The sequence below is a fragment of the Dendrobates tinctorius genome, unplaced genomic scaffold (assembly GCF_039654945.1).
Source record: "Dendrobates tinctorius isolate UK_male_01 unplaced genomic scaffold, ASM3965494v1 ptg000166l, whole genome shotgun sequence".
Taxonomy (NCBI): domain Eukaryota; kingdom Metazoa; phylum Chordata; class Amphibia; order Anura; family Dendrobatidae; genus Dendrobates; species Dendrobates tinctorius.
This window is the reverse complement of record NW_027361833.1, coordinates 7,715,864-7,740,129: the sequence shown is the minus strand read 5'-3', so window position 1 is coordinate 7,740,129 and position 24,266 is coordinate 7,715,864. Positions and strand designations below refer to the sequence as shown.

The following is a 24,266-nucleotide window of genomic DNA, read 5'->3' as shown; positions in this document are numbered from 1 at the left end:
TGCACTATGCTGTAACATCTGGACGCTTCAGGTTTCCAACCTGCAGCATTTACTGATCGTGTACACATACCCTCATAATTTTAATATAATGAAATGAAAGAATAAACATAATTGGTACCTCTGCATTCATAAAGATCTTGTTTATGAAAATATAAATTTTTTTTTAAAACATTCGATGCATGCCAAAAAAAATATATAGCAAAATGCAACATTTACAGTTTTTGAGCCACCGCAGTTTCCTAAAAAAAATTCCAATAATATTGATCACAAAATGGTATCAATGATAACTAAAGCACCACATGCGAAAAGAAGAAGCCCTCACACAGCTCCATGGACAGAAAAATAGTTATGGGTCACAGAAAATGGCGACACAAACAAATGTAATTGATTGTTTTACAAATTTCTGAATTTTGTTTTCACTGCTGTAACAAAGAAAAATACTCTGCAGGTTTGGTATTGCCATAATTGCACTGACCTGAAGAATCATATTTTCAGGTCATTTTTACTGCATGATAAATTCTATAAAAAACAAAACCTGAAAAACTATTGGTGGAAATGCCGTTTTTTTACGGCATGATAACATAGAATAAATGGCGTCATTCAAAAGTAAAAGTAGTCTTGCATAAAATGGGAGGAAAAAATCAAGTGTTAATGGGGCTATCTGGCGCTGATGATTTCAAATCGGGATGTAGCAGCGCCAATGACATTACACCCACACACAAGCTAAACGAGTGCACGATCAGCAGGTATTGTGAATGAGTCCTATTGTAAGGCCGGAGTCACACTAGAGAGAAATACGGATGAGTGCTATGCGAGAAAAAAATCGCACAGCACTCGGACAAATGTTAATCTATGGAGCAGCTCCCATCATCCATTTTTTTCACGCCCGTAATATACATGCGGTGCGATTTGCACCGTATTACGGCCAAAGACTCGCCAATGCAAAAAAAGCCAAAATAAGAAAGCATCAATATCCTATATCTGTCCGCCGTACAGTTATGTCCCAAGCTGCAACCCATCTCAAGGGGTTAAATAGTTTTACGACCGGGAGCGGTGGTAATGCGACCGGCCCGGCTGTAAACCACGGAGGAATGAAGGTAAAGCTGCCTGCGCAGCGGTGGTCACTGAGGCTGTGCAGACTCCCTGCTTGACCTACGGTGAACTGACAGTGTGGGAAAATTTTTACAGGAGAACGATGGCTTCGGTTGGATTGGGAGCTAAATAAAGATGGAAAAAATGTGTTTATTTCATTAAAAGTCTTTATTCTTAATGTCCGTTTTTTTAACCCTTTCAGGATAGTGGATTAATAATGGATAGGGCCAATACAAAAGTTTGGGCACCCTGCTTGGTTAGTACCTAGTAGCGTACCGCCTTTTGAAAATATCACTGCTTGTAAAAGCCAAGAGTCTTTCAATTCTTCTTTGATAGATTTTCATCCATTCTTCCTTGGAAAATTCTTCCAGTTCTGTAGGATTCCTTGGTTGTCTTGCATGTACTGCTATTTGAGATCTGAACATCACTGAAAATCTGTGGCTACATCGGGAATGTGAGGGCCATTGTAAAATCTTTATCTTGCTCCTTTTGAGGTAATCTATTGGTGATTTTGACGTGTGTTTAGGATCATTGTCCATTTGTAGAAGCCATTCTCTCTTCAGCTTTTTTACAGATGGTATTATGTTTACATGAAGTATTCATTGAAATTTCATTGAATCCATTCTTACCTGTACCCAAGAATTGTTCTCCGTGCCATTGGCTGCAACACAACCCCACAGCATGATTGATCCACCCCCATACTTAATGGTGGGCAATATGTTCTTTTCCTGAAATGTTGTGCCCTTTTTTCTCCACACGTAGCTTTGGTCAAAGAGTTCTATTTAAACCTCATCGGTCCACAGGACTTAATTTCCAAATGCATCAGGCTTGTTTAGATGTTCTTTTTCATACTTCTGAAACTGAATTTTATGGTGAGGATGCAGGAGAGGTTTTCTTCTGATGACAATGTACTGTTTTTTGGCACAAGGTTAGAGGAGAGTTGGTTTTTATAAAGCTGGGAAATTTGCATCACTTGGCCTTTGCTAACAATGATGGTGAACAAGCCATAAACCTAACAGGCTAATTAAGGTCTGAAACCTTGGGCAAAGTTATCTGAGCACATAATTTGGCAATTATCAAGTATCTGACACTGTAGATAGGATACAAGGGAAACGTTAAACTTGGAGATTATTTTTTGCAAGGTTTTCCTAGAGTTTCTATTACCATTTATTTGTCTTGTTATTTAATATTTTACAAGATGTATAGAACATTGACATTTATTATTCATGGTTAGTTTTGAAAACTATACTCCTAAAAATTCTAAAAACCAAATCAGACTATACATCTGATACCTAAAATTATATCTAATGCCTCACTTAACCCTTAAACTCAATTCAGGTTAGACCTGAAATGATTCCAGACTTATGTAAAGATCCCTAATATATATTCAGACCACTAAAATTCACAGTCCAAACCAGACCCTCACATCTTCCTCATTGTCCGACTCAACATATGACACTGGGTAACGTAGGGACTTTGTCCTCTAGACTTTGGTGGTAATGCATCTATGATGAAAAGTTTGCTTTCAGGTGGCAGCTCTGTCCAGATTTAAACTATGGTCCACCAGTTGTGCATCACCACTCTGTACTACTTAGTGCAGCATACTTCCTTCATGCTCTCAGACAAGGTAGCATGGGATACCGTCGGCCAAATATTGAATAACGTTGTTGGTTTTTTGCACTGCAATTGTGACTTCATCTCTGGCCACAAGATTTCGGTATTAGCACTAACTTTCAATCTTTTTTTTATCTTAATACATCTTAATTGTTCAACTCCTACTATGGTAGTTTCCTTTATGGTTCCTTCTTTGTCTTTTAGAACTTGCAGTTGATGAAAGACGTCCGTCACTTGTCCCACTTCATCTTCACTAATTCCTGCCTTGTTAGTTCTCTATTTTACTTGCAAGATGTCCCTCGTTTGAAGCCTGAATTCTAGCATAGACGCTTGTTTGCTGGTGTACCTTCTTAGTTTGTGTACATGCACTGTGTTGCGGCAATCACAGCCATTACATCTTGTATCTTCAAGCACGGCAAGACAGATGGCTTAGTATAAAGTGTTCTAACTACTTTCAGGACGTTGCTATCTATTAGTGTGAAAAGTTTGTCAGCAGTCATGCGGATAATTGAACTGCCACCCAAAAGCTTGAGGGGTTCACTTAATTACCATTGATCCTGATTCCCAGAGGAGGCGAGCATTTAGCCAAAAGCCTAGAGTTAAAGGTGTTCTGAAGACATCACAGCAATTCCAATCTGCTTAATAAATTGGTATTAGACTGAAGTGTTTGTGTGTGACCCATGGGGAATGTTGCTGATAAACAGGCCTTTCCTTGATTTGCTGATGTCGGACAAGGCTCGAATCTCAGCATGGTTAAGGTTTTATTTGTCAGCAAATTAAGACACAATACTTTGCAGTCTCACAAATTAGCTCTTTTTCTCTTTTTAGCTTTATAACGAGCTTGAAACTTTTGATTTATAACAGCTTTGAGAGAGCATATTTTTGGTATCTAATTAAATAATCTTGCAAAACTCTCACCTATGTCTTTAATGGCACCTGATTTCTAGATGAGTAACCTCTTGTTGTGTTTTTGTGCTTGTTTTTTTTTTTTTTTTTAACCAATTCACTTCAATTACTTATAAAGGGTTTAAAGACAATCTATCAGCAGATTTCTGCTACCCTATCTGACAACAGCCTGATGTGGTTGCAAAAACCCTAATTTCAGTTATGAATCACTTGTTGGGCTGCTTGTTGCAGTTTTGTTAACGTCCCTGTTTTAGCTACTGCAGATTGATTGGTTCCCTAATTTTTTTGCTCTGTGTAATTCTGTCCACACCATTGATTGGCAGGTTTCTGTGTATACGCTGACTAGGCAGAAATGCTGCAAATCAGTGATTTTGGTGGGATTATATAGAGTTTATGGATATGGAGGACTACATGGTAGCAGCTTTACTAGTCCTCTAAGGGATCATCATCTCCTAATAGACAATGATATCAAAACTACTGGAGTCGACCAAGTAAGTGACACCTCGCTGGAATCGGGATCTCTGTCTCTACATTTTTCTGTTCTCTGATTGGGTGCAAAAGACTTGGTGACTAATTCCCTTTGCGGGTGATAAAGAGAAATATGTCTGTATCATTCAAAGACCTGCTCTAAACTCATAAAATACTTTAAAACCAAATGCCCTCATGCACATTACACTAAAGTCAACTGAACCCACCAATGTCGGCAGTAACATCTGATATATGGGTATGGGAGCCACTCAGTTCTTCACCATAAGATAATGTAAATGCAGAGAAGGATCCAGTCTTCTGAATCATGGCACACAATCTTTTTGTTCTCTCTAGAGATAATCTGCCATTGGATTAGAACATTCCTGTGTATGGGGCTTTTGGAGAGATAGCTGTTAGCCAAACCATACAGCCTACAGATATCCAATCTTCTTTAGTGATAGATTAGTGAAGGGAAGGTATAATCTATTCCTAGGTGATATGTTATTAGGTCGATGGAGGTCCAACCACTAGGTACTGCGCCGATCAATATATTAAACTGCTCTTACATTTATCACGGCTCTGTTCTGTAACGGTGACTGTTGTTTTGAAGGAAAGAATAGAGCTGTATGTTGCATTGTTTCACCTTTAGATTTGTTGGTGCCTCCAACACAAATGTGAAGACCGCCTAAGGGCACCGTCACACTCAGCGATGCTACAACGATCCCAATATTGATACGACCTGGTAGGGATCGTTGCTGCGTCGCTATGTGGTTGCTGGTGAGATGCCAAACAGTCAGATCTTCCCAACGACGCAGCAACAATACGGCGACCCGTAGCAACCTTTGTAACGATGTCGGCGGTCCACGCCTATAGTGTCTCGGTTCTGAGTCACTAACGAGGTTGTTGGTAAGGTGTCAAACATACCGATGCATGCTACCCAGCAGGACCTCAACGATCAAAAAAAGGTCGAGGCAATTCCGACATGACCAGCAATCTCACAGCAGGGGCCTGGTCGCTGCTACCTGTCAAACGTAGCGAGATCGCTGCTGAGGTCACTGTTGCATCACAAAACTTGTGACTCAGCAGCGATCTTGCTAGCGATCTCTCTTACCAGGGCTGTGGAGTCGGAGTCGTGGAGTCGGAGTCGGTGCTCATTTTGTTGGAGTCAGTATAAAATGGACCGACTCCGACTCCTAAAATATATAATAAATTGGGTACAGTGGTTCAATGCAGAATGTGCTGAATATTTTTTCATAGGAATTTGGGAAAGTTATGAAATGTCCTATAAATGACTATTCTATTCCTGATCTAAGGCTACATTCACACACAGCGTTTTTCCTGCGTTTTTTGAGGATACGTTTTTCAGTTACAAAAGCAGCTCAGCTTTTTAAAAAACTGCATCACCTGAAAGGTTTTTGAGCTCATAGCTAATGTTTTCAATAGCAAAAGCAGATTAGAAATCTGCTCTATCTATATATCCATTTATCCATATCTGTCTATCCATATCATATATGTACCAAAAAGAATGAAAGCCGGATAGCACACAGACTAACACTCCATTTTTTTTAGCACCAGTCAGGTACACCTCATAGCTGCCCAAAAGGACGCCCAGGACAGGCATTGCCCGTCTTCAGTAACACATCAACATCAATTGATAGTTGGAATAAATAGACTGCATTCACCACCACATCTTCGGGTGCAGGCTTTATTTTCAAGTGTAGAGGTGTGCAGTATGAGGTTCTGCAGCAGCTGAGGTGTGCAGTATGAAATTGTGCAGAACAGTATGAGGTTCTGCCCTCCCCCAGGTTTGATCCTGGATACGCCCATAGTGTGAATGTAGCCTGAGGATCTAGGCTTTATCTTAGCCGAGATAAGTCATAGTGTGTGTGTGTGTGTGTGTGTGTGTATATATATCAGTACAGACCAAAAGTTTGGACACACCTTCTCAATCAAAGCGTTTTCATGACTGTGAAAATTGTTGATTCACTCTGAAGGCATCAAAACTATGAATTAACACATGTGGAATTATATAATTAACAAAAAAAGTGTGAAACAACTGAAAATACTGTATGTCTTATATTCTAGGTTCTTCAAAGTAGCCACCTTTTTGCTCTGATTTTTTGCTTTGCACACTCTTAGCATTCTGTTGATGAGCTTCAAAAAGTAGTCACCAGAAATGGTTTTCACTTCACAGGTGTGCCCTGTCAGGTTTAATAAGTGGGATTTCTTGCCTTATAAATGAGGTTGAGACCATCAGTTGTGTTCTGCAGAAGTCTGGTGGATACACAGCTGATAGTCCTACTGAATAGACTGTTAGAATTTGTATTATGGCAAGAAAGAAGCAGCTGAGTAAAGAAAAATGAGTGGCCATCATTACTTTAAGAAATGAAGGTCAGTCAGTCCGAAAAATTGGGAAAACTTTGAAAGTGTCCCCAAGTGCAGTGGCAAAAAACATCAAGCGCTACAAAGAAACTGGCTCACATGAGGACCGCCCCAGGAAAGGAAGACCAAGAGTCACCTCTGCTGCGGAGGATAAGTTCATCCGAGTCACCAGCCTCAGAAATCGCAGGTTAACAGCAGCTCAGATTAGAAACCAGGTCAATGCCACACAGAGTTCTAGCAGCAGACACATCTCTACAACAACTGTTAAGAGGAGACTTTGTGCAGCAGGCCTTCATGGTAAAGTAGCTGCTAGGAAACCACTGCTAAGGACAGGCAACAAGCAGAAGAGACTTGTTTGGGCTAAAGAACACAAGGAATGGACATTAGATCAGTGGAAATCTGTGCTTTGGTCTGATGAGTCCAAATTTGAGATCTTTGGTTCCAACCACCATGTCTTTGTGCGACGCAGAAAAGGTGAACGGATGGACTCTACATGCCTGGTTCCCACCGTGAAGCATGGAGGAGGTGAGATGGTGTGGGGGTGCTTTGCTGGTGATACTGTTGGGGATTTATTCAAAATTGAATGCATACTGAACCAGCATGGCTACCACAGCATCTTGCAGCGGCATGCTATTCCATCCAGTTTGTGTTTAGTTGGACCATCATTTATTTTTCAACAGGACAATGACCTCAAACACACCTCCAGGCTGTGTAAGGGCTATTTGACCAAGAGGGAGAGTGATGGGGTGCTACGCCAGATGACCTGGCCTCCACAGACACCAGACCTGAACCCAATCGAGATGGTTTGGGGTGAGCTGGACCGCAGAGTGAAGGCAAAAGGGCCAACAAGTGCTAAGCATCTTTGGGAACTCCTTCAAGACTGTTAGAAGACCATTTCTGGTGACTACCTCTTGAAGCTCATCAAGAGAATGCCAAGAGTGTGCAAAGCAGTAATCAAAGCAAAAGGTGGCTACTTTGAAGAACCTAGAATATAAGACATATTTTCAGTTGTTAAACACTTTTTTGTTAATTATATAATTCCACATGTGTTAATTCATTGTTTTGATGCCTTCAGAGTGAATCTACAATTTTCATAGTCATGAATATAAAGAAAATTCTTTGAATGAGAAGGTGTGTCCAAACTTTGGTCTGTACCATATGTATTGTAATCGATATTATACAGTGTATTACTTATTTACAATTTATTACAGTTTTTTATGTTCTAAAGTTGTATTCCAATAAATAGATATTATGTTCTATCTAAATATCTTGATTATTGGATTATAGAAATGATTAAATGTCTGATGTTCACATTGTACTACAATACATTTTTCACTTAAATATAAGCAATATATGTCGGAGTCGGTGTAAGGGATATTGAGGAGTCGGAGTGGCAGGTTTGGCTTACCGACTCCACAGCCCTGAGTGTGACGGGGGCTTAATCTCATGTATGTAGATGTGCGTTTACCCTTTATGTGCAAAACCTGATAAAAGCAGTACGTCAATGGTGAACTATACTATGATTAAGAAAAGTTGTTTGAAAGGCGTCAATCAGTAATTAGGATGGTTTTATCCTTTGTCTAAATAAAGCTGCTAGTTTTATTTGAGACTGTAGTAATGTGGACTTTACTATGGGATCTATGCGATGTACTGACCAATTTGCGCCCTATCTAAAGGGCTGTCACATTGTAGAAGGATCATCTTTATTCTCATTTGCACAAGGAAAGACTAGAAGTAATGGGATGAAACTGAATGGGAGGAGACACAGATTAGATATTAGAAAAAACTTTTTGACAGTTAGAGTGATCAATGAGTGGAACAGGCTGCCATGAGAGGTGGTGAGTTCTCCGTCAATGGAAGTCTTCAAACACAGGCAGGACAGACATCTGACTGGGATGATTTAGCGAATCCTGCTTTGAGCAGGGGGTTGGACCAGATGGCCCAGGAGGTCCTTTCCAACTCTACGATTCTATGATTCTATGGTCCAGTGGTCTCTGGCCGTATACAGGAGCTGCACGAATTGCGAATTTCCAGACCTTCCTGGTACCTTGGTTTGGCATTGGATTCTCCAGGCTGGTCCGATCTCCTCCTCTTTGCTGTGCACAGGTGACGATGCGCCAGCACAGCATTTTGTAACGAGCCCAGAATTCTGGAAGGTCTAGAAGTTCCCGCACCTCCGGTCTATGGCCAATGAGCACGAACTTGGATCGTGGACCGGGTTTGCATGAAGTGATCCAGTCATTTAATTGGTGTCCCTTCAATGTCATGTACCTGATGATTAGATTTTTTTTTTTTGCGAATAAGCATATAATACCTAGCTATGGCGTTATGTGGCATACAACAGGGTTAATATGGTTCTGAAACTCCTATGAAACCTGTATAAAGCTGTGATCTTCATATTAGTGTTGGCCGCAGTACTATGTCTTGGCTGGTGGCTGGAGGTGCTTCCCTGTAGGACGGCACGTCTCCGCTTGCTATGTGTCCTTACATAATGCCTTTTCTAATTAATGCACACTGCGTTTTTTACACACCCATCTCTCTTTAAATTTAGCTCTATAATACGATCGAGGCTTTAGTGCTGTCTTAATTACTGTGTTAAGTGTGTGCCTTATTGATTTAGATGTAGTGAGCCTCAAGTTTCCATCTGAATACAAGAAATATTAAAATAGCGCTGTGCTTGATTGCTGTGGCAGAAACTAATGACTGTGACTAATGCGCAGGTTATCTGTATCGTTAATGGTTTTGCACTCTCTAGGAAAGAGAATATCATCTGCTTACCAGCCATGTCTCTCTGCTGTATACAAAACATTTATGATTACATGCTTGACTTGCGTGATTTAATGGGACTGTTATTTCTGATGGTGTAAAGAATTTGCTGGATCTTCTTAGATTTATTAAACTCAAAATCAAATATGCTTAAAGCCCCAAAAATGCAAGGACTTCTTCAGTGAGATGTCACAAAGAAACTTTACATATACTGGATGGAAGGCATTCTTTTATCAGCACGGTAGAGTGAAAAGTCACGCTGTATGTATGCGGGATGTGGGAAAAATTCAAGCAGTGCAGGGATGTTATTCTTCACTCGCCTGACGAAGGCATTCATATATTAGGAAATCCGGGATGCCTGTGTTAATGAAATGACAACAGGGGGTATTAAGCGGTTAATGAGCTAATCATACCTATAATATGTTTACAGCACTTCACCCTTGTGCACTCCAAATAATAAACAGAGACCCACAGTAATTAAGGTAATGAGATCTGTTGACAGCACATTGTGTGACCGCTTCCAGACAAAAGATAAGCGGAGTAGAACCTAAAACGGTGAAAACTGTAATAAAGCAGATTCTTGCGTCGTCTGATTATAGCCAGTTTTTGTCAATGGTTGATCATCATTTTAAGCTTTAAGACCTCATTCAGACTTCAGTGATTTTTCAACTTTACAAAATAAGATTTTCAGCAGTGTTTTGAATCAGATTTTCAGCGGTGGGTGGTCCGTTTGTCAGTTTGAACCATCAGTTTTGTCAGTGATTTTTTTCTGTATATAAAAAAAATAAACAAATTGCAAAGCTTCTCGTCTTTTACAATGGACCGCTCACAGATGGCATTTATTATTATGCTTTGTTTGGTGCTTTACAGACATCACTGTCCCCATTGGGGATCACAATCTAAATTCCCTATCAGTATGCCTTTGGAGTGTGGGAGTAAGGTTTCGCTCACGCAAGCTTATAACACGGCCGAATGCTATGTGATGGAACATCACATACTGTAGCACTCAGTCCAGTGTTACTCTATGGGACAGCTCAGATCTGGGATTATTTTCTCATGCCAATTTTGGCAAGAGAGAACAGACGCAGCATGCTGTGAGTGCACCTGAGTCTATGGGTGCGTGCGAAACACCGTCCTGCCCTCGGATGACATCAGAGCGCAGTGCGATTACCGCTGACAAAGCCAACGTATGCTGTTACTAATTTTTTACAGACCCATAGACTTGGTTGGGTAGTTTTAATCCATGACTCGTGTATGAAAAATGGACATGCCTCCATGATTGTTTTTTTTTTTTTTTTTGTAAATGCAAGGTCCACAAAAAACACCCAGATGAACAGCTCCATAAATTATAATGTATACATGTACTGTCTGTGAAAAACAAACATTAAAATGAGAACTAAGAGAAACATTTAGGATATACGCACCCATGACAAATTAGTGTCATGTATTTCTGTGGCTGTTGCATTAATGTGCTTACATCTAAATAGACCAGTTTAGATTAAAAGGAATTGGGTACCATAAGCATATCGAAATCTTTCCACTGCATCAGAACAGCATAAATATAATGTTTTTAGATATTTTATATAAGTACCATGTTGTATAGTCACTGTTTCTGATAATCCATCACACAAGGACAAAAGCATTGTTTGCATCTTGTGATACAAGGTCGGACAGTGTGTGCTCCATAAAGATGTGGCATTTCTTAAAGGGAACCTGTCAGCAGGATTGTGCACAGTAACCTACAGGCAGTATCAGGTCGACGCCGTTATACTGGTTACACTAAGGCTGTGTGCACACGCTGTGGACTTTGCTGCGGTTCTGCAGTGGTTTTGGCCGCTGCGGACCCGCAGCAGTTTTTGCTGCGGTGTACAGTACCATGATTCCCTATGGGAATCAAAAACCGCAGTGCAGATGGTGCGGAATATCTGCGGTTTTCAATCCGCAGAAAGAATTGACATGTCAATTCTTTCTTCGGATTCCCCTGCGGTTTGCCATCTCCTCCATTGAGGAGATGAAAAACCGCAGGGCCAAACCGCAGAGCAATCCGCAGGTAAAACCGCAGGTATTTTGACCTGCGGTTTCACCTGCGGATTTTACAAAATCCGCGCGGATGAATCCGCACCTAATCCGCAGCGTGTGCACACAGCCTAATACCTTGGTTGATAAAATCCGTCTTGTAGTTGTGTAATCTTTATTTTCAGTTTTGAGTTAATGATATGCTCGTGCCCCAGGGTGGCCTGTGGCGTGTCTTCTGCTCTTGTCCCAGGGTGGCCTGTGGGGGGTCTTCTGCTCTTGTCCCAGGGTGGCCTGTGGGGGGTCTTCTGCTCTTGTCCCAGGGTGGCCTGTGGGGGGTCTTCTTGTATGGCTTCTGACAGGTCACTGATCCCTCAGTGCTATGTGATCCCTCAGTGACCTGCCCCCAAGTTTACATACTGCATAGATTATTGTGTGAAAAAAAAATACCATTCATTAGCATTGCAGTTTTGGATGCACACAAAATTCAGTCATTTGTCTGGGCAGTATATAAAATGAGTGCTGGAACTAGATCTTCCTACATGCCCACCTAATTGACAGACCTGTCATATGTAAAACATCTTCCTTGTACATCTGATCTGACATGGCGTAGGAGGTTTGACATTTTTATTGGCACTAAATATGACATAAATGTGGAGCATATTTTGACAAGTTGAACCAAATGTTGGACATGAGGGAATCCTGTACAAACTGTCAGCTCAATTCTTAATAAAGCATGCCCCTATTTTTCTTTAATGAAAAAGTAAAAAACTTTTTTTTTTTTTGTACTAAATAATGAGCACATTTATTTCTCCTTGTTAGTAGTCCTGCTTTACTTCCACCTAGGACAGGACTTCCAGTCTGTGGTCAAGTGCTAAATGATGTCCCGATTACCGCGAAGTCCTACCCTGGACAGCCTTGTCCCTTTATATCTCCGCAGTGGAGGCAGCAGCTGCTGCTAAAGGCTACTTTCACACATCAGGTTTTTTCCGACAGGCAGGATCCGGCTATTAGAAAAACCGGATCCGGCGTAAAGTTTGGAGTACTGAAGAAATGGATCCGTTTTTCTGCCGGATCCGTCTAGCAGGTTATATCTGTTTCCTGGGGGCTGGCCAATTGGATCTGAGCATGCACAGACTTAGAAAAACAGATCCGGTGGCCGGATCCGTCTTTTTCAGGATCCGGCATATTCCAGCGCCCATAGACTTCCATTGTGGCAAAAAGCCGGAAGCGCCGGATCCGGCGATGTCCAGTTTTTCGCCACTGACAAAATTTTTTACTAGAGACGTTTTTTCCAGATGCCAGAATCAAAACTTTTGCCAGATCCGGCGAAAACCGGAAGAAACAGAAGGCCATGCGGCGCGATCCGGCGCTAATATAATTCAATGAGAGAAAAATGGATCCGGGGCCTGACTTCGCCGGATCCGGTTTTTCTAAAAATAGCCGGATCCTGCCTGTCGGAAAAAACCTGATGTGTGAAAGTAGAAGTATCGCTTTCTTTCAGGAGAGCAGGATTCCTAAGGGACCCCTTTTTTCCCGCTGTATATATAATGCATAGTGTATTGTGTCCAAAGGAAGTAGAATATAGCAAGGGACCTGCTAAAAAGAAAACTTTTAAAGTAGATACTGGTATGTCTTGTTTTGGGAAGTTTTACATAAGCAGGTATTAATGTTTCCTTATGGGTATTTGCACAGCATTAGTTTGTACTGTATGTTTAGTGAACCCTTTACTTTTTTACACCTTCTACAGAATACATTTATAGAGCAGATGATGGTTGACTGAGAACTTAGAGGTGGAAGCAAGAACATGCTGACTCTTATCTACCAAGCAATAAAGTTCAGCAGCAGACTGATATTCGTCTTGAAAGGCACTGGGAGTGAATAGACCTCTAGTTGGTGGTAGTAATAGAGGAGAGACCTTTTCAAATTAATTTCTCATTAAAATAATATCTATGCATAATAACCTGAGGGCCAAGATGTCAGCATGATAACTTGCTTAGGTATTTACATCTTGGGGATAATTAAGGTTAGGTTAATCGTATGTTAATGAATGCATTCAGTACGTTTATCTATGGAATTTTAACATCTTCACCGTGAAGCCTGTTTTCAATTTCCTGAGGGCCAATTTTTATTCAATTCTGACCAAAGTCACTTTTAGGTAATAACTCTGGAACGCTTCCATGGATCCCACTGATTCTGAGATGGTTTTTGTGACATATTGTACTTCATGATAGTGGTAAAGTTTGTTTGATATGACTTGTGAAAATATTGGAAACTTGGTAAAAATTTAGCAACTTTAAATCTTAATTTTTATGCCCTTAAAACAGAAACAAAATTGCTAATGAGTAACATTAGCCAAATGTCTACGTTACATCTGCATCATTTTTAAAATATAACTTTTTTTTGGTTAGGATGATAGAAAGGGTAAAAGTTGATTTCTCATTTTTCCAACAAAAAATATTTTTTTTTAGGGCCCACATTACATTTGAAGTGATTTTGAGAGGACCTTTTTGACAGAAAATACCCCAAAGTGACGCCATTCTAAAAACTGCACCCCTCAAAGTGCTCAAAACCATATTCAAATAACCTTCAACTTTAACCCTTCATGTGCGTCACAGGCATTAAATCAATGTGGAAAGAAAAAATGAACATTTTACTTTTTTCGCAAAGATGTTTAGTCCTTTTTTTTTTTTTTTCACAAGAGTAACAGAAGAAAATGGACCCCAAAATCTGTGGTGAATTTTTGTATGCCAATACCCCATACCGTGGGAAAATTTTTTGCAAGTTTACCCACCTACAAGGAATGGAGAGCAGGGCTGTGGAGTCGGTAAGCCAAACCTGCGACTCCGACTCCGACTCCTCAATTTCCCTTACACCGACTCCGACTCTGACTCCCACACATATTGCTTATATTTAAGTGAAAAATTTATTGTAGTACAATGTGAACCTCAGACATTTAATCATTTTTATGATCCAATAATCAAGATATTTAGATAAAACAGAATATATATTGGTGTACTACCCGGTTTTCATTCTTTTTGGTACAGATACGATATGGATAGACAGATATGGATAAATGGATAGATAGAGCAGATTTCTAATCTGCTTTTGCTATTGAAAACATTATCTATGAGCTCAAAAACCTTTCAGGTGATGCAGTTTTTTAAAAAGATGATCAGCTTTTGCAGCTGTAAAACGTATCCTCAAAAAACACAGGAAAAACGCTGTATGTGAATGTAGCCTTAGATCAGGAATATAACAGCCATTTATAGGACATTTCATAACTTTCCCAAACTCCTATAAAAAAATATTCAGCACATCCTGCATTGAATTACTGTACCCAATTTATTATATATTTTAGGAGTCGGAGTCGGTCCATTTTATACCAACTCCAACTCCGACTCCACCAAAATGAGCACCGACTCCGACTCCACGACTCCGACTCCACAGCCCTGATGGAGAGGTCTGTAGTTTTTATCGTAGGTACACTTTAATTGTGAGAGACAGAATCTAAAAAAACAAAAATCCAGAAAATCACTTTGTATGATTTTACATAAACAATTTGCATTTTATTGCATGAAATAAGTATTTGATACAATAGAGCAACTTAATATTTGGTACAGAAACCTTTGTTTGCAATTAGAGGTCAGACATTTCCTGTAGTTCTTGGCCAGAATTGTACACACTGCAGCAGGGATTTTGGCTAACACCTCCATATAGATCTTCTGCAGATCTTTCAGGTTTCGGGGCTGTCGATGGGCAACATTGAGATTCAGCTCACTCCAAATATATTTTCCATTGGGTTGAGGTCTGGAGAATGGCTAGGCCACTCTAAGACATTAAAATGCTTCTTATGGAGCCACTCCTTGGTTGCCTTGATTGTGTGTTTCAGGTCAATGTCATGCTGGTAAGACATTAAAATGCTTCTTATGGAGTCACTCCTTGGTTGCCTTGATTGTGTGTTTCAGGTCAATGTCATGCTGGTAGACCCAGCCATGATCCATCTTCAATGCTCTTACTGAGGGAATGATGTATTTGGCCAAGATCTCTCGGTTCATGACCCCATCCATCCTCCCTTCAAAATGTTGCAGTCATCCTGTCCCCTTTGCAGAAAAGCAACCCCAAAGTATGATGTTTCCTCCATCATGCTTCATGGTTGGGACGGTGTTTTTGAGATTGTACTCATCCTTCTTCCTCCAAATACGGCAATTGGAGTTGATACCAAAAAATTCTATTTTGGTCTCCTCTGACCCACATGATCTTCTCCCATGCCTCCTCTGGATCATCCAGATGGTCATTGGCAAACTTCAAATGGGCCTGGACATGTGCTGGCATGAGCAGGGGGCCCTTGCGTGCCCTGCATGATTTTAATACATGACGGCAAAGTGTGTACTAACAATAATGTTTGACACTGTGGTCCCAGCTTTCTTCAGGTCATTGACCAGGTCCTCCTGTGTTGTGTTGGGCTGATTCCTGACCTTTCTCAGAATCATACTTACCCCATGAGGCGAGATCTTGCATGGAGTTCCAGACCGAGGAAGATTGACAGTCATCTTGAGTTTCTTCCATTTTCTAATAATTGAACCAACACTTTCCTTCTCACCAAGCTGTTTGCCTATTGTACTATAGCTCATCCCAGCATTGTGCTGGTTGACAATTTTATCAGTGGTGTCCTTAGACCGCTCTTTGGGCTTGACCATGGTGTAGAGGTTGGAGTGTGATTTGAGTCTGGGTACAGTTGCCTTTCATACAGGTAATGAGTACAGAGTAGGATGGCTTTTTAAAGAAAAAAACTAATAGGTCTGTGAGAGCCAGAGTTCTTGCTGGTTGTTAGGTGATCAAACACTTATTTCAGTCAATAAAATAAAATTTATTTATTTAAAAATCATACAATGTGATTTTCACAAAATTGGCTGGAATAGAGAGCAGATGCCATGCCATGTATGGAGAGCCCCTGGTGTGACTAAACAGTGGAAAGCCTCCACAAGTGACACCATTTTGGAAAATACTCTCCTCAAGGAATTTATCTAGAGGTATAGTTATAGTAATGAACTATAATGCTTTTGGTTTTACTGGTGTATGAATTTATAATGTGGTATGTGTAAGTTTGTGTGGAGTACATCAAATTAAAAAGGGTGTTGTGTCAACAGGGTAAAACAAAATTGTATTAATTTATGAACATGTGGTACACTTTGAAGCAATCCTTAATTCAAAGGCCAGGTGTCTCAGGACAAGTTTCACAGTGGTAAAGTGTGTATTTTTGTATTCCCCTCTTAAAGCATACTTTCCACCTTTTTTGTGTTCTTTCCTTTTTCACTGTTTGGGGAACCTCACCGGGAAAATGTTAACTTGGTATGATACAGGAACTATCAGTTTTAGAAGTACTGGGAACCGCCCCTTCCTGAGTGCCAAACATTAGGGTCTTAATTGCTACCTCCTGAAACTGAAAGAAGGTCCCCGTTTTGCCTTTGATGTCTGCTACTCTTACTATAGCTAAAAAATGAAAAAGTCCCTTGGCGCCGACTCTGATCAGCTGCAATACTGATCAGAGTGCTGAGACCATGGGAAGAGCATGAATGCTCAGTGCAGGATGGTGTGCGCACAGAAAAAGCACAAAAAAGTGCCACAAAAGTGCCACAAATACAACTGGGAGTGGAGGGGATTGAAGGAGAGGGGATGGGAGGGAACTGGAGCAGGGATTTTGGAACTACTGCTGATGCTGTGATCAGACAGGTCAGGTCGCACAGCATGCAGAACAGGATACAGATCGCCCTGGCCACCAATGCAAATTCTTTTTCTCAGGTGTGCAGAGGATCTGCACAACTGCTCTGCATGCCAGCTCTGAAAATATAGATGGCCTATAGAGTGGTGATCGCTATTTTAGATCAACCCTTTTGACACCGATTGATCAGTAATTACTGTTCAGCCAATCAGCACCAAAAGGGTTAATTAGCCGAGGGGACTTTGTAATCACCCCAACCATTGTAACTGCGTGTCACGTTGATACTTTTTTTCCCAACTTTACTGACACATTGCTGTGATTGACTGATCACTTCTGACCAGCCAATCACAGTGATTGCTGACACTGGGAGGGTGACGTGCAGGGATGGCCTGCTGTCAGCAGCCAGTCTGTTTACATCTGGCTCTACCAGACCAGGTAACGTCTTTTTCCACGTTCACTGGCAGCGCTAGCCCCGGCCTCTGCCCACCCACTGCTATTTTGACATCTAGCCACAGATTTCCAATGATGAAAAAACATTCATATAGCACATAATCATTATTTGGGTATGGTACTAGAGATCACGGTCCCTCCTCAATAAATCGGTTGCAGAGACTGACTATAAACAGATGGTAGAGTACTCCAAACATAAACAATGGAACAACAAAAACAGTAACCATAAACCAATAAAATTAAAAAGTTTTTTATTGAAAAAAATTCCTGTTAAAAATGATTACCATCCAATTCAGCAGCATGTAAATTCCTTCAGTGGTTTTGCAGTGTAACCCATTCCAAAATGAGTGAATTTTACACAGCATTTTTTCTGCCATCGATCTGTTTTTGTTTTTTTTTTGCTGCAAAAAAATGTTTTGTCAATACGTCCCTGATGTAACTGAAAGATAAGAAAAATGAGTTATATTATACTCACCCAGGGGCGGTCCGGGTCCGATGGGTGTCGCTGTCCGGTCCGGCGCCTCCCATCTTCTAACGGTGACGTCCTGTCACGGCCCCCGTCGCGCCCTCCACCGCGCCCTCACATACTTACCAGCCCGCTCCAGCGCCGCAGCCTCTCTCCTCCTCCCATCGGCCGCGGGGTCCTCCTCTGACCGGCCCGCGGCCGGTGACGTCACTACAGGCCTTGCGCATTCGCCATAGGCCGCAGCTGTGCTTCCCTGCGTCTCCTTATGCTCCGGCGGTGCCCTGACCCGGAAGCACCGCCGGACCAATGGGGGACGTTCCCTGGGTATTTCAGGCCGTCCTCACATTAGTGAGGCGCCTGACCGTCGTGTTAACTTCCGTACGCTAGGCTCCCTGTCTGTCTTCTTCGATCACCTTCCTGACCCTGTTGCCCTCTCTCTTCCAGTTGTCCTACTTCGGTCCTGTGTCCTTGCTCCATCCTGCTGTCCGTACCTGCTTCCAGTTGTCCTACTCCGGTCCTGTGTCCTTGCTCCGTTCTGCTGTCTGTACCTGCTTCCAGTTGTCCTACTCCGGTCCTGTGTCCTCTCTCCGTCCTGCTGTCCGTACCTGCTTCCAGTTGTCCTACTCCAGTCCTGTGTCCTTGCTCCGTCCTGCTGTCCGTACCTGCTTCCAGTTGTCCTACTCCGGTCCTGTGTCCTTGCTCCGTCCTGCTGTCTGTACCTGCTTCCAGTTGTCCTACTCCGGTCCTGTGCTCCTGTTCAGTCCTGCTGTCCGTACCGGCTTCCAGTCGTCCTACTCCAGTCCTGTGCCTTACTTCGTCTTGTGCCTTGTTACCATCACCAGTCCTACTCCAGTCTCTCCGAGCCGCCCCTCTTGGTACCGGCTACCGTGGCATCCGAACCCCTGGGGTCGGGTTCACCTGGCTGCTTACCCGGGGACCCCTCGGTGCCACGGTGCAGAGGGTCCACTCCTGGAGTCTTGCCTCGCCTAGCGGACACGCTAACATGTCCTCTTTGCTTCCCATCGTGACTCCTGCGCAGACGCACTGCTCTGCACTGTTTAGAGTACTGCAGTGCACAGGTGCCGGAGAGGTCGCCTGCAGTGACGTCAGCTGATACTGGAAAAAATAGGTGACAGATTCCCTTTAAAGGAATTATCCCATACATTGAAAGTAAAAAAAAAAATTCGGAATGCACACCATTAGTCTTTAATCCCATCAGAGCAAAAAGTGTCGCTCTTCAGTGTAATTTTAACCCTTTAAAGCCTCTTTATTGTAGCTTTGCTTTGTATAAGTTCTGTGGTCAGACCTCATGTTGGACAGAAACTCTCAGGAGGCAGTATTTCCTGTCTCCTGCTATAGACCTGTAAAGAAAATATTCAAAAAGTCCCTCACCACCAACTTAATTTAGCATTTATTCCGATTTGATTGTTTTTCCAACTCGCAGGTTTGTGTAGGGAAGCTAGTACCTCTGTAGTCCGAACTGGATCTTCTAACTATATTTTCATCTTCCAGATTTCAGAACAAATATACCTGGCTGCAATCAAGCAACAAGGCTTTGATTCATGCTGCCCACAGTTTGGGCAGCATGAATTGAGCAGGATTGGCAGTGCAACCTGTTACTACTTTGTGTTTTCAGTAAATGGTTTTGTTTCCAATTATAATGAATTGTATCTGCTGGGTTCAGAAATCCAGGCCAGTAGTGGAAAAAGATACTGTAAGTCATGTAGATTTTGAGAAAGCGAGGCCAAGCGAATGCCATACTAGTATGTTTGCTACCTAGGTGAGCTGTTTGTGGTGTTAGTGTTTATTTTTCATGTACTGTGATTTATTTTCCTATATGTTTAAGAAAATAAAGCTGGGATTAAGCAAAAAACACTTTTTAGGTGAAACTTTATCCTGTAGCAAACATCTTTCCCATAAGAAGCATTCCCATAACCTAACTTGTCCCTGGAGTAAAATATTTGTTATATAAGCAATAAAATTAAGATCAGAATAAAATCCCAACTCCCTGGACTCTTGAGTACAATATTAAGTTTTCTCGCTGATTTTTTTTTTCACCGTGTGCTTCACAACTTATTGATGAGATATGGTGAAATTTCATTTCATTGGCTTCTATTGTAATATGCTTGGGATTTTCTGTCCAGAAACTCTGACACAAAATTTTCAATGCTTTCGCCCTTGTCTAATATACTTTTGGTATGCACCAAATTATTGCTTAAAGTTAGACAAGTCTTGAAAATACATACAAAGTTATATCTCGGAGAAAAGAGGACAACACGTGCGTCATGACAAGGACATTCCAGTACTCCCTGGACCTTACTCTGGGAGCCGCATTAGTCGGGTAGTTGAAGAGCTTAGGAACGGCACTGATAGACAGCTCGCTATATATGCCACTCCTAAGCTCTGAAGCTGCCTGACTTCTGCAACTGCTAGGTATGGGATGCACATAAATGTCCATCTTGTAATGGCACATACGCAATCTTCTTTGTTTTCTGAACCTGAAAGAAAATGCATCATTGTGTGTATTTTCAAATAAAGACGCTTCTAACTTTGAGGCTATGTGCACACGCAGTTTTTTGGCTCTGCGGATTTTGTAGTAAAAACCGCAGATAAATCCGCAGGACTAAAGTAATGGATGAGGTGTGAAACCGCAGCGTTTCTGCACTAAAGAATTGACATGCTGCGGATTGTAAACCGCAGCAAAACCGCGCGGAAAAATCCGCAGCATGTGCACTGCGTTTTTTTATTTCCATAGGAAATAAAGGTACTGTACAACGCAGCAGAATCCGCACCGTGTGCACATACCCGGAGAGTGATTTTGGAGCGTGCTGAAAACTGTACAGCCTGAAGGGTTTCCTATAGAAGTCCCATATTTTTTATGTTCAATATTACCATAATAGAGAAAATAAAATCTTTGTACTTTTTGACTTTGTAACCAATGTTATTTTTGAGTTACAGCTTTAATCCACTAGACTTAACAACGTCAAACGGGTTTGCATGCAATCTGCCACCTTGTTCTCTAATTTGCTACCATTTATTCCATTACCATTTTTCTGTATCTATCTTTCTTGTGTATTGCCAGTTCCTCCATTAGTGAAATAATTTTTATTTGTTAAGGTGTTTTTTCCAAGTATTTAATTTCCATAGCTGGAAGCTCAGAGCATTTTTATCACATTTTGCACTAATTTCGGTTGAAATCAGGTTCTTACGGTATTATAACATTGGGTTTCATAGAGTGAACTGTTAGTTTTGTACTGTTGATTGCTGTAGCCCTCTATAGAGGACAAGATATCAGTGATGTACAGTCAAAATAGTACTCAGGAGCTCTTCACAAAGAATAAAATGCTTTCTACAAGGAGGGGGGGGCACCTAATACATTCATAGATACAATGTCCAAGTGACTACAAAATAATTAGTACATTTAGTACAAAAACAGCAACGTTTTGATATACAGACCTTCCTCAAGCTGTGAATATTGTGTTAAATGCTTTAGTACCAAAGCATTAAACCAGCTGCGTTTCACAACTTATAAAGGGTATTCTGGGTAAGGGTTGTCTATTGAGCAGCTTATAGCCATAATGTCTACTTCCAATCCTATTCACTTCATCATTTCTGGTGGGGCAGGCTCTCCTCTTTTGAGTGACAATTGTGTTGAGTAGCAGACTTGTAGTATTAGTAGAACTACGAAGCTCAACACTAGCTCTGCTGTAACACATTCAGTTATCAGCTGTTTTTTCTGGAATATACACTATCACTATATTTACTTATACTGATAAAAATAGGCTGGGGAGACAATGATAGGGTCTTATCCGGTATAAAAGAGGAAAAACAGAAAAACTGTTTATGCTCATGTCATGGGGTTGTGAACGTCACAATTCCTGTTTTTAGCTTGTGAGAGCAGAAGGCTTCTGCGGATCCATCGAGGCAGATAAAATGTAGACAGATGGAAAGATGGATCTAAAATCGCGCTGCCAATTTCCCACCAGATGATGAAAGAACAGTAAAGGGTATTTGAAATTGGCTTTTGTCATCAGTTTTTTAAGCATACAAGACTTCATCAGGACAAGCCACTAAAGGAATATTTTAGATCCATCTTTCCATTTATGCCAATATGTAAAAATAGACAATAGGGCATTTGAATTAGTACGAGGCTCATTAAAATGAGAGCCGTCATTTGTAGAAGTCAATGCTGCAGGCTGGTGATTTGACAAGATTAATAACAGCAGCTTGTCAAGAGGTAGGAGGGAGGGGAAAGGAGTTGAGCATCTAATTGCTGTGTGGAAATTAATGGTCTGGAGAGAGGAGACCTATATGTTACTACAAGTTAAGTCCTCTCTCAGAATGGAACCACTGTGTACTCTTATTTCGGCTCTGGACAGGTACTAGGGGCCATGCTTCATGAAAACCAGCTGTACATTAGGCAAGATAAAAGCTCTTATTGTAGGAGAATGACAGCAAATAGAAAAAGTACATAATCAGTTGCAAACTTTCTTATTGTATTGCTATCTAACTAATTAAAACACTTAAATCACTTTAGAATACCTATTTAAGCCTTCCTCCTATTAAGCAGCTTGCGGAAAACATGCATGACAAAATGTTGCTATTTTCATACTTGTGTGCTTCTGACAAGAGCCACTAAATGGATATTACAATTTCCAAGATCCTATCCCAATATGTAGTAGGTGTAATAATATTATTAGCAAATACCTCCAATTATAAATGTAGTATTGTTCTCCTGAATTCACAGTGCCGTTTACCCCATGTGCAGGACATTGCAGTAGCTTAGGTATCCATGGTTACGACCACTAAAAACTAACGGTCACTATACGAGTGGTCGTAAGTTAACCATGAGTGCCTAAGCTACTGTAATACCCTGAACATGGGGTAAGTGATATTGCAAAATAGAAGAACTGTAATACATTTCTAATTGGACGTGTTTGCTATTATTATTATTACACCTGCTACATATTGGGATAGGATCTTGGAGCTGGGAATACCCCTTTAATGTTATTTAGTGGTTCCTTGGACTTCTTGCAAATGAGATTTTTCCACATTTTTGACGTCTGTCTGTAAGCCAGTATGAATAGAGGATGGATTGAGATTTTCCAACATGTTGGAGAATCTTTTTTGTGATCTTAATACCTGCATTCAATTTGAAAAAAAAAAAAAAAAGTTCTCATATTGTCAATGATAGTTTTGTTTTATATTCTAATTAGAACTATTAAGATTTTTATTCTAACACTTCCAAGTGTTGGATATATACTACAGTGTTATCAGTAAGTAGCGTTATACGTTCCTTTCAGTGATATCATTTCTTATGTTCTCTTTTCCGCTTGTGTTGTATTTTAATTTCATGAAAAGGTCTATAAATAGGTAGAGGCGGCCAGATTTATTGCTAATTCTATATATACAGTGAAATATGACCAAATATAGTCCCAATGTGCTTGCAGGCAGAATATATTCATCATACATTACAGTGTGTGCACACACAGCATATTTCTTCTTGATTATTCCTGGAGATTTTATGTTATACAGAAAAGGTATTGTTTTCATTAATCTGCTGTTAGGTAAGTGCCTTTTCGGAAAGTGTCAACACAACCTGCGCGAGGCATTGACCTCTTAGAAATTAGAGACGTTCTGCACAATTATTAGCAGTATGTTCAGGTTCCTATGGGACTGAGCACATTAAATTACCAATTACTGCTCTCTGACTTCTCTGTATATACCTTTAAACCACAAGGGACGCCATGCATACTTGGACGTGTGTATATCTGTACTTTTTATTATTGCTTCCATTTCTCACCGGCGTACAATGTGTAATATTGCATTTGTTTTCACTTACAGTGGATTTACTGGGCTTGTCTGCAGCGTGTGATGCCTTGGACCAGCACAACCTCAAGCAGAATGACCAGCTCATGGACATCTTGCAGATTATTAATTGCTTAACCACAATTTATGATCGACTGGAGCAAGAGCACAACAACCTGGTGAACGTGCCCCTCTGCGTGGATATGTGCCTGAACTGGCTCCTGAATGTTTATGACACGTGGGTGATTTCAGTACATGTGATTTATGTATAGATAGGCTAGGTAATAGAAGCAGGGGAATGGCTGGAAGCCATAGGTGAGAGTTCACAGCTCATAAGGTCACCACTGTCTTCTACTTGTATAATATCCTCTGATATATCGGCTAATAAGGCTTTACAGAATACGTGGTCTTAGCCCGATGTCCCATTTGAAATCTAACACTAGTAATGCAGTATTCTACAATCCTCTCAATATTTAGTATCCTAGCTGGTGAAATCTATAAATCAGAAACTGCAATATACAGAATCCCTAAATAGTATGAGACTATAACAAGACATTTTGTAGTGCCCAGTTCAATAAC

General features: G+C 40.9%; 1 protein-coding gene across 9 annotated transcripts in view; it reads left to right on the top strand.

Annotated features, from left to right (window-relative positions):
• Nucleotides 1-24,266, top strand: part of DMD (dystrophin) — a 3,834,938-nt gene that overhangs the window by 3,699,821 nt on the left and 110,851 nt on the right. For all 9 annotated transcript variants that reach the window (XM_073550686.1, XM_073550687.1, XM_073550688.1 and 6 more), the window contains one exon: nucleotides 23,724-23,925. In XM_073550686.1, the coding sequence (XP_073406787.1) occupies nucleotides 23,724-23,925 (202 nt within the window). The remainder of the gene's footprint in view (nucleotides 1-23,723; nucleotides 23,926-24,266) is intronic.